Source organism: Corapipo altera, unplaced genomic scaffold (genome assembly GCF_003945725.1).
Source record: "Corapipo altera isolate COAL_440 unplaced genomic scaffold, ASM394572v1 140b, whole genome shotgun sequence".
Classification (NCBI taxonomy): domain Eukaryota; kingdom Metazoa; phylum Chordata; class Aves; order Passeriformes; family Pipridae; genus Corapipo; species Corapipo altera.
In genome coordinates, this window is record NW_020884956.1 from 589,815 (window position 1) to 600,740 (window position 10,926).

The following is a 10,926-nucleotide window of genomic DNA, read 5'->3' on the forward strand; positions in this document are numbered from 1 at the left end:
CCCGGGGGAGGGCGGGCGGGCGGGCGGCGCTGCCCGGCCGGGGCGCTGAGCCCGGGCTGCGCGGCGGTCAAAGGTTCCCAGCAGGAGGTTGGACACTAGAGGGCGATCCCCGGCCCTGCTGCGGGCTGTATATATACGGCACGCAGGACCGCGGCAGCCCACTAGCAACAGGGCAGGCAGGCAGTGAGCGGAGCGGAGCTGGGCCGGGGACGGGCTCCGGGCGCGCCGAGCCGAGCCGAGCCGAGCCGAGCCGTGCCGAGCCGAGCCGAGCCGAGCCGTGCCGAGCCGTGCCGTGCCGTGCCGAGCCGTGCCGAGCCGTGCCGAGGCGCGGTGCCGTTCGCCGCCCAGGGCCGGGGTGCCGCAGGATTGTTAGAACCGCCGCCGCTGCCGCCGTCGTCCCGTTCGAAAGCTGGATTGCAGCAGCCCTTCACCATGCCCGGCAGACTGTAGGTGCTTCATGGAGCAAGCCAACTTCTACGAGGTCGATTCCCGGCCCCCGATGAGCAGCGGTCAGCACCACCAGCTCCAGACTCCCCTGCCCGGCAGCGCTTACAGCTACAGAGGGGCTCCCTCGGCGGCGGCACCTGCTGCGGGCGGCGCGGAGCTCGGCGACATCTGCGAGAACGAGAACTCCATCGACATCAGCGCCTACATCGACCCCGCCGCCTTCAACGACGAGTTCCTGGCCGACCTCTTCCAGCACAGCAAGCAGCAGGAGAAAGCCAAGGCCATCCTGGCCGGGGATTTCGACTTCCACACCATGCATGGGGCCGGCGCCGCCGCCTCGGCGCCGGGGCACCAGCAGCAGCACCACCAGCAGCCGCTCTTCGGCTGCGTGGCCGGCTACATGGACGGCAAGCTCGACCCCCTGTACGAGCGCATCGCCGCGCCCGGCTTGCGGCCGCTGGTGATCAAGCAGGAGCCCCGAGAGGAGGAGGAGGTGAAGTCGGCGGCCCTGTCGGCCCTCTACCCCCATCACGCCCCGCAGCAGCACCCGTCCCACCTGCAGTACCAGATCGCCCACTGCGCCCAGACCACCATGCACCTCCAGCCCGGGCACCCCACGCCGCCCCCCACGCCGGTGCCCAGCCCGCACCACCCGCACCACCCGCACCCCCCCGGCGGCCTGCCCGCCGCCGGCGCCCTCAAGATGATGCCCGCGGACCACCGGAGCAAATCGAAAAAGACAGTGGACAAGAACAGCAATGAGTACCGGGTGCGCCGGGAGCGCAACAACATCGCGGTGCGCAAGAGCCGGGACAAGGCCAAGCAGCGCAACGTGGAGACGCAGCAGAAGGTGCTGGAGCTCACCACCGACAACGAGCGGCTGCGCAAGCGGGTGGAGCAGCTCACCCGCGAGCTGGAGACTCTGCGGGGCATCTTCAGGCAGCTGCCCGAGAGCTCGCTGGTGAAGGCCATGGGCAGCTGCGCTTAGGGCCGCGCCGGGACCGGCCGGGCTGCCCTGCCCGCCCACAGATACTTTACGTACCGGAGCGCGGCGAGCGCACTGTGCCGGGGGAAAGGGGGATGGGGGCTGTTTTGTTTTTGTTTTGTTTCGTTTGTTTGGGTTTTTTTTATCAGTTCACGACCTATACAAGAAGCCAGGCAGCTCTAGTATTACAAGGTTTGTGCCTTACGGATGACACACGAGTAACCTGAAAACATGGTGGGTTTTCTAAAGAGAAGGGCAAGGGGAAGGAAGAATTAAAAAACCCACGTGTCTACACAGGGTAAATAACAGTAATAATAATAATAATAGTAATAAAGCACGTATAGCAACCCAGATGTGCCTTAAAAGCTAGCTGCAGGAGCTCTGGGGCTTTCTGTGCCCTCTAGCCTGGCAGGGCATGAGGAAAAAGGGTGAGAGACATGCAGGCTTGAGGGTCAGGGGGTCTGGGGTGTCCTGCCAGGCCCTCCCAGCTGGCCTGCGGTTCAGCAGGCAGGAGCAGCTGTGGGGATGTCAGCGACAAGAGGATTTGAGGCTGAGAGACATGCAGCACTGGACACCCGTTTGGAGCACTGAGGTGTGGGGCAGCCACTAGACTGCTGCCAGGACTGTCCCAGCCTGGCTGGGCTGCCTCTGCCAAGCCCTGTCCCCTGCCTTGGCTGGGAGAAGGGCAAGGGGCCACCACTGCTGCGGGACCAATGGACAGCCTGGGACTGATGGAGCAGCAGCTTGCACGAGTGTGTGATGAGCTCCCTCCATCAAAAGAAAGAGCAGCAGTGTACTGTATGTCACGACGTGGCGAAGCACAAATGAATAAATACCTATCGATGCGGGTATTTACTATGAACTTTCAGTGTATTTTGCTTTATTCCAGGACATTTAGCTCCTGTCCAAGTCTCTGTCCATCCAAGCTGTGCCTCATGTAATGTGAAAGCCTTTCTTGTGTATACTAGCTACACTTTATTTTTATTGCATTACTTGGATCTTTGCCATCACACAACTTTATCTGGTGACAGAGACTATGCCCTCGTGCTGCAATGTTATTTTATTATTTGTGTGGGTGGGTGAGTGTGAGTGTGTGTTGCCTTCTTCACATTGTCCTGTACTGGCTGCTGCTTCCTAACCCCAAGGCAAAGGTGCCTGGAAGGGGGCACGGGTTGTGGGGCTGCAGGGCGCCTGCGGCGGGGCAAGGAGGCTTGTCCCTGGTGCTGCAGCACCTTTGGACTCTGGAGCTTCTCCCAGGGTGAGAGAAAAATAAACAAACAAACAGGCTCCCTTCCAGGGTGTGCTGGTAGCCATGCAGAGCGTTTGTTCCTCGTGTTGTAGCTGCACAACAATTTGTCCAACTGAAGTAAGTCATGACGAGAGAATAAGGTGGATGAAGCTGTTTGAAAGCATGACAGAGCACAGTGCTGGCGATGTGTGTATGTGTGTGCAGTGTGTGTGTGTATGGTATGTATACGTCTATGTATATGCACACACATTGGTGTTTGTTTTTTTTTAATTTGGGGGGGAACCGCATATAAAGTTTGTCAGAAGTCCTGGTTACGTTCATAAATAAACAGCATATATTCTACCATAACCCGTGTTTCCAGCCCTTTTTCTGTAGGAGGAAAAGCTAGAAACTCCCCTCTTCCTCCAGGCCAGCATCCCGCTCGTGGAGCGCAGCTCCCCGATTTTCGCCCCAGAGAAATAAATACGCGGTTGCCTCTAAAGAGAGCGGCAATTTCCTAAACACTTGCGGTGTCAGACGTGTGCCCGTGAGTCACCCCTGGCTTCGCCCTTCACCCGCGCCGGGGGCTGCGGGCGGGCGGGGGGACGCGGGGCCGGGCGGGACGAGGGGAACGCCGGGCGGCGAGGACACGGAGCCCGCCCGGGACAACGCGACAGCGGGGGACGAGGCCGAGGCACGGCCGAGTGAGGAGGCGGCGGGCAGGGCAGGGCAGGGTCCCCGCTCGCCCCGCAGCGCTGCCGCTGCCCGGCCATGCCCATCCCGGCCAGACGCGGCCCGGGCCCCTCGCCGCGCCCGCGGAGTTCCGCCCTGGCCGGGCCGGGCCCGCCCGGTGCCGGCGGGACAGGGCGCGGTGCCCCCGGTCCGGGCGGACCCTCGGCAGGGCCGGCGGGGAAGGGGTGCGGGACCCGGCCATGGGGGCGGGAGGGGGCGGCGGCGATGGGGGAGGAGGCTCCCTCCGGGCCGTCCCGTCCCGGAGCTGCCCCGCACGGCGCCCGGCGTGTGGCGCGGTGCCCTGTGAGGGGGTCAGCGGGGACCCCCGGGCGCCGCCCGCCCTCTCCCCCGGCGGGGCTCCGTGCCCGGGCGGCCGGGCTGGGGCTGCGTGCCAGGGAGAGCTGCCCCGGGGCCCGTCCTCTTCAGCAGCCTTTGCCGTGGAGGGGGATCCGCCCGGGAGAGCCGAGCTCCGCACAGCTCGCTGCCCCCGTGCTGTGCCCATGGTCCCCGCGCCGTCTATGTCCAGCACGGCAAAAATTAAACACCCTAGAAAAGGGAGATTTGGACCCACAAGTGTGTGTCCCGGTGATGCGCAGGCCATGAGACGGGACGTGTCCCAGTCCCTGGTGCGGGGCAGCCCCCGAGCCCCGCTCGGCCCCGGGTTGGACGGGACTGCTCCGGGGGGCTTTGCCTCCTCCCCACGGGGCTCATGGTGGGCTGCGGAGGGGAAGAAAGGTCAAGCTGCTCCTCCGAAATCCCCTGTGACCGCCAGTCTGCAAGCACGCGCTGCTCAAGATGGGTGAAAGATAAACGCAGACCAGGATCAAGGATTTCACTTTTCAGTTAGATGTAAATCGGGGGGTCCAGAGCTGCTGGTTTTCCGAGGAGAGGGTTAAGTTGTTCTAGTGGTGTTGGGCAAAATTAATGACTTTTAACTTGAGCGTGCTTCCTCCCCCAGCCCTGCAGAGCTGTACACCCGTTGGGTAGGATGTGCCTTACTCAGTAATGCTGTCCAACGTGTAAAGTGGGGAAATGCTGTTATCGTTTGAGCAAAGATTATTGCAGGGTATATGTGGGAGGGACTGTAATCTAGTGGTTAGAGCATGGGAATACAGTCCTGGTCGTTTGAGTTATGTTCTGAACTGTGACTCACCGTGTGTGTGTGGTTTCAGCAAATCATTTATGACCCCAGACAAAGCAGATTTTTCCATTAATTTAAATGAACTGTAGATTAAACTAGTCTTCATTGGCAGAAGAATCAGCCATTCTATGATTCGAAATTAAGATCACCTATCTACCACCACATAGGTGTTTCAATAGTTATATAAACACAGAATGTCTTGGAATAGAACAAAGGGTAAATTATTGATAGCAGGAAAGTGTTTAGAGACACTTGCCTTAAACACAGTGCCAAAGTGAGCAGTGTTCTCTAATCCTAACCCTAACTGTAGGCTGAGCCTTCGACAAGGCCCTCACTCATGGCTTAGACAAAATAGTTCTCACAGCACAGGGCGTTTTGCAGTCTCTTTGTGCTCTTTGCAGCCTGCTTTTTGCTTTGGCACCCCCCTCCCGGTCCTCCCCAGCTGCATATCTGCACTTTCTCTTCCTGTCAGACTTAACCCTTACCCTGGCATAGGGCTGAGCCTTCGAAAAGTCCCTAAGTCATTGCCCAGAAGCAGAAGGTTCTCACAGTGGCCTGTCCAGGGGTGTTTGCTGTAGAGGCAGGTCAGAGCCAGCGGTGCTGCAGCGCTCCAGCCTCACACGTGACCCCCTGCACTGCCGTTTCAGCAATGCATTATACACACTGTGTGGTGGAAAGCATTTTATGCACTGTCTACTCCAAGCACCCCAGGACAGCTGGAGCTGTAAGGGACCTCTGGGGACTGTCTGTGCCAGCACACTCCTGTGAGAACAGCTACCAGTCCGAGTGGCCAGCAGCGCCTGCGCTGTGGGCACACGTGTGGCAGGACTGTGGGCAGGGACAGCTCTCACATGTGACATTCCCACTCATCTCCCTGCACACATGCACCCTGCACCAGGACTAGCCTAGCACGGGCAAGGCCTGAGCAGCCCAGCTCTGGGAGGGTGCTGTGGGTGTATGTACTCAGTGACATTTGTCTGCTCGACTGCCGGGTGGCTGTTTGGTTTTCCCGCTGAGCCTGTTCCTTTTCCACGCAGCACTGCTGCAATGCTGGCAGCCTCTGCCCATCCTGCCGCACCAGTGGGGCTGTGCAGTCCTTCCTCCTCCACCCCTGACCCTCGCCAGTCCCAGAGATGGGGCTGGGGACACGGAGGGGTGAGGTGTGGGAGTGGGCAGTGACTGAGAGGCTGAGCGAGTAATGCCACGTTTGGGAGGAAGGGAGTAGTTGTCTGCCAGCACTGTGTACAGAGTTGAGAGATTGCTCACGACCATAGCAAAGTCCTGCAGCAGGTTGGGGGTGGTGGGGGAATGTCAAGATTTCTCAGTCTTTTATTTTTCTCTGCTGCAACTGATGAAATTGCCCCTGAGGAGCTTTCCTCATCCACCTGCTTCAGGAGGCTGGAGGGCAGGAATGAATTTCCACACTGAAGAAGGACAGTGAGAGATGCTTTGCTGTGAGGAGAAAGCGGGTGCTTTGTGCTTGGTGGTTTGGATTTAGTGGGTGAATTGGGTTTGACCCAATTCCATAGTGAAAAGAATGGCAAATTGAGTAAAGGGTGGAGAAACAGGCCCACTGCCCTCTCTTGGCATAATAGATTAAGTTAAAAGTAATATTAAATACCTTGACATCTCTGGTTTTAGGTGTATCTTTCTTCCCCTGTAAAGAAATACATGTTTATACACATGAAATCACATAAAAAGACCACAAAAATATCAGTGTTTTGGTGTAGTTTGCTGTATCATACCAGGGGTAACTGGATTTTAAAGCCAAGAAAACACTTAGTAATAACAAGCATATCACAAGAAACTTCAGAAGAACCAGAAAGTCTGTTCAGATATTTCCTTCAAGTCCATATTATGTCACTATTTTACTTAGTATCTCAAACTTAGGCTATGGATCCAAAGAGAGAAAATCAGGCTTTATCCCAAAGAGTTTACAGCTTTGGTGGAAAATCAGCATATGCTCAGCTGATGGAGCACCTGTATATCCAGAGTAATCCAGCCTGTGTGGGTAGACTGAAACAAAAATCAACTGTTTGGAACAGAGATTTTTTTATTTATCAACCATTACCAGGTTGCTCCTCAGGTTTACCCCTGGCAGGGTAAAGGCAATATGTTTACACTGCCTTGTCTGCCAAGAACTTTGCTAGAGACTTCCACAAACTCCCTCTCCATGCAAAAGCAATGGGCTGATGTCTCCAGGACTATGTGGGTATACCTCTTTAATTGGAAGGGAATCCTCATAAATGGAATCTGATTCATTTACTCTCAGTATTTAAGTGCAATTTTCTTAGTTTAACACCATCCTATTTTACTGCAGTATTGCATCTTGCCTCTGAAATTAATAGTTAACCACGGAGAAAGACAGGTCTGGCAGAATGGAAATCAGGCATTATATTATCCCATGAGTCACATACATGCAGAGAACCAAACAAGTGTCAGCCAATGGCTTTGAGCCCAAAATATGTCAAAGAGGAGATGAGTATCTTCATTTATATTAAGTAGATAGAAGGCTTGTTGCCATTCCCATTAAACAGGTTGGAGTTCTGCCATGGACTTCAGTGGGAACAGGATTGGGCCCAGGCAGTGGAAGCTGGCTCTGGTTACCTGCACTGACTGTATCTTCTGTGCAGCAGGCAACTTATATTTTAACAACAGTTCCTAGTCAACAGAGAGATTCAAAATCTCCCCTAGTTTTAGGCATTACTCTTTCCTTTATTAGTTTGATGACCTTACTCCTTCAAAGTGTGAGGATGCTCAGTAGTAGGCAGCAATGGATTTTCTGAGTGCAGCTTCACTGACAAGTAGAGTGGAATTAGCACAGAACCTTTTCTGAGAGGGGTTTTGTGATTTCTAATTGTTTACACTTAAGAACCACATTTAGGAATTAACCCCACTTTAGGCATTCAAACCACTTTCTCTGGCAAAATCCCCTTTGGAGTCAGGGAAAGTCTTGGCTGAATAAATGCCTCAGAGTGTTTCAGAACTTTCTTGAATACCAGGGAACTTTTGTACCTCGCTTTTCTCACTCTGGATATTCTCTCCACAGCTCCTAATGCTTCTGGCTGTAGACCTGCCTCAAGAACCAAACAAATCCTGGGCTGCTGACACACATTGGATCTCCCATGTGATTTGTACTCAAGTCCCTCAGGGAGGGGAGATGATGTGAACAAATACACAAACCAGCAACTCTGAGATCAGGGCTGAATGCCAAATCTGCTGTTGGTCACTAAGTTCTAGCTGTTATGTACAAGCTTATAGTCATCTCTGTCACATATACGTTTTACTTTGGTTATATTTTCATTTATATATTGGGGTTCCATTTGCTTTGGTGGAACCACGTTCAGTTTGGTGGGCTGGGAATGTATCTTCCTTAACTTTTTTGAAGTTATTTTCACATTTTTTATTGACATGTCAGTTCCATTAAAGCCCTGATGACAGTCAGGCTGAAATGAGTGTCTGTTTTTGATTCATAATTGTGCAAATTAGCATTTAGACTTCTCATAAAATAATATAAAATTTGGAAGGCTATGTGCCAGTGCTGTTTGCTTCATTCCAATCAGCAACCCTCCTGTGTTTACTGGAACTCATGTTAAATATCAAAAGAATTGGATTGCCAGAGTTCTCATACCAAAAATTTCTTGACCTATCTTATTATTGTTTACAGAATTGGCTTATTCCAGTTGTTTCTGGAGGCGAAGGAAGTTGCTGTTTTCTGGAATAAAACTGGGATTCGATTCCCTAAACTGCAGTTCTAAGAATAACACTGTATATTTGGTTTGCTAAGTGAGAAATGTATATAGCCACTCTATTAGCAACATTTATTTGAAAAAGTCAGTCTATGATTTCCACAGGACAGCGTCAAGTTCTGATTTTAAGTGAACGTGTAGGCAATGTAAACAAATAAATCTCTAGGTATACTGCTCTCTGTTTGCATTGTGGGCAATAACATTTACAAATATCACATCAAGAATTCTGAGCCGATAAAAACAGTTTAAAGGCGGCCTTTGCTCAGGCAAATTCCCAGTGGGTATTTCACGAGACCCATAACAATATCTAAGTCATTATATAATAGGTGGAGAATGTCATTCACGTTTTCAATTTAGCTCGTGTAATATATTTTGTAATGTGATTACCCAGTGCTGTAGAAAATCTGGTTTTTTAGCTATCAGTAACATAACTAACTTTTATCAGCTAATTTGTGTATGAATGATTTCCTTAGAATTTTAAACAGTGACAGATGTTTCTTGACGTGACTAATGTTGATCATGACTTTTATTCAGTAGCTGGATATATTCCTCAGTGTTATGTCAGTGACCTGAATTATCCCTGCCAGAGCTCACAAGCAGCCAACTGAGAGAGTTTTCACGTATTCGAGTGAAATTTGCTCTTCCCCTTTCAGGAGCCAATGGGAGAAGTTTTCAAGTAACAAAAACATTTCAGGGCTCAGCTGAACAGTGTATATTTTGTTATTTGTCTTTTGTGCTTATGACTGAGCAGTGATTTTTAAAGGCTTACATCCTCCTGTGCAAGATGCCTGGTACAGATTCCAGGTGCCTTTTCACTGATTTTGCTGGGAATTCCTGGTTGACTCGGAGGAGTTTCCTGGAAACACATGGAGTCGTCTGCCTTTTCTTTCTTGGGTATATTGCTGACAGAAAGAAAGTTTCCAGACTGATGTGCTGCTCTTCCCTTTGCAAATCCTGCAGCTGACAGTGACGGGAGCTCAGCTGGTGCCCTGGCAGCGGGCACTGTGCTCTGGACTCACTGAGGGAACAGGGCTTGGCAAACGAGCACAGCAAGACCCTTCACGTGAGTCCAGCAGTGCTGTCTCCAGAGCTGTAAAATGGGAATGAAAGGAGTAGGTTTCCCTTCACCAGCATGGTGCTACAGCACAGGTCATGACAGGCCAGCCATGGGCAGCCACCAGGCAGCAGAAGCTTAAATAAGGTCCTTGGAGACAAGGAGTAAGGTTATTTGGAAGGAAATGTGATACTGAGGGAAAGTTAGAGAAGAGAGGAGAAAAAAGGCTGCAGTTAGCATGTAGAAGGGGGGATATTTAATTCTACCAGTGGGAAAATTTGCATCAAGTTTAACTGGACTGGGAGCAAACATTCGAGGAGAAGAGTCCAGGAAAAGGAGAAAAAGGGCCCGAGAGAGAGCAAATTGTCCAACATCTGCTCTTGGAGGGCCTAATGCTTGAAATGTTATCCAGCCAAAGCTTGGGCATGTTTGTGTGCCTGGTGATGGCAGGCAGGGTGTAGGCGTGCTGAGCCTACTTTATTTTTTTAGCTTTCATGCTATATAACATAATCTGTTTATTTAGAAAAGCATATTTTTGCCCCAGTCAGAGTCATTTCCCGTGAAAAGCAAAGTGCTCTCACTGGAAGACTGCTGGGCTTTGTGAAATGTGAGATCAGCAAGAAAAGTTAAAGAAAATTTTTGAAAACATATGGGAATCCTTCCCACCATTTCTTTAATCAAAAGTGTCCCACCCATAATTCCAATGTGATGGTAGAACAGAGTAAGGTGGTTGAAGTTTGGGGTATGTTTTTACATCCTGGGCACCGTTTTATGATGTACAATATGGATTATATGCTCCCACCAGAGGAAGAAACACATGAATGCAAGTTAAACTGGCTAGAAGCTGTCACATTAGCACATAACAGAAAACTGGGAAATAGGCTTTGATGGAAGATTTATCAGTAAAAGTGTGCTTGTTGTTACAGGGCTTAAAATGCAAAAGTTACCTCTGATATTGCTATTCTGGCAAACCTGCCCCACGAGCCACTGTGAATCCCAGTGACAGCATTTGCATGGCTGTGTGCCTATGGTGCAGTTAATTAATGTGTATTGTTGTTGCAGTTCATGTGCAAACTATTCTTACATGCTGAAAATCTGGCACATTTTTGAACATACAAATGGAGCTGCTGTTTGCATCTATGTAAACTTTTCTGATTTGGACACACAAAAACAAGTTTTCAGGAAAATCCTTCATCTTGATTAAAATGAAGGTCAAAGGATCAAAATATTTTCAAGCCAAGTAACGTTTTCTGGGGATCAAAATGCATGTGCTAGAGTTCCTTTTAAAATGAGCTTTATGGATTTCATGGGTGACTACATTAGTAGAGTCTATAATCTATTGGCAGCTATGACTTCTGGATCTTTGCAATTTCAGTAATTTTGGTAATAAACAGCTCATAGTGAGCTCTCTCTTCCCAGCCAACACTATAATGCTGAAATCAGGAAAAGAGAGGAGAGGAGAGGAGGGGAGGGGAGGAAAGATGAGGAAAAAGGAAAAAGGGAAAAGGGAAAAGGGAAAAGGGAAAAGGGAAAAGGGAAAAGGAAGAGAAGAGAAGAGAAGAGAAGAGAAGAGAAGAGAAGAGAAGAGAA

At 51.1% G+C, this 10,926-nt stretch overlaps 1 protein-coding gene across 1 annotated transcript; it reads left to right on the forward strand.

The window, feature by feature from the left end:
- Positions 1–301: 301 nt before the first annotated feature.
- CEBPA (CCAAT enhancer binding protein alpha) lies at positions 302–3,029 on the forward strand. The gene has a single exon (XM_027663746.1). It carries the CDS (start codon positions 458–460, stop codon positions 1,433–1,435), a length of 978 nt encoding a protein of 325 aa, XP_027519547.1. The 5' UTR covers positions 302–457; the 3' UTR covers positions 1,436–3,029.
- Positions 3,030–10,926: the final 7,897 nt, after the last annotated feature.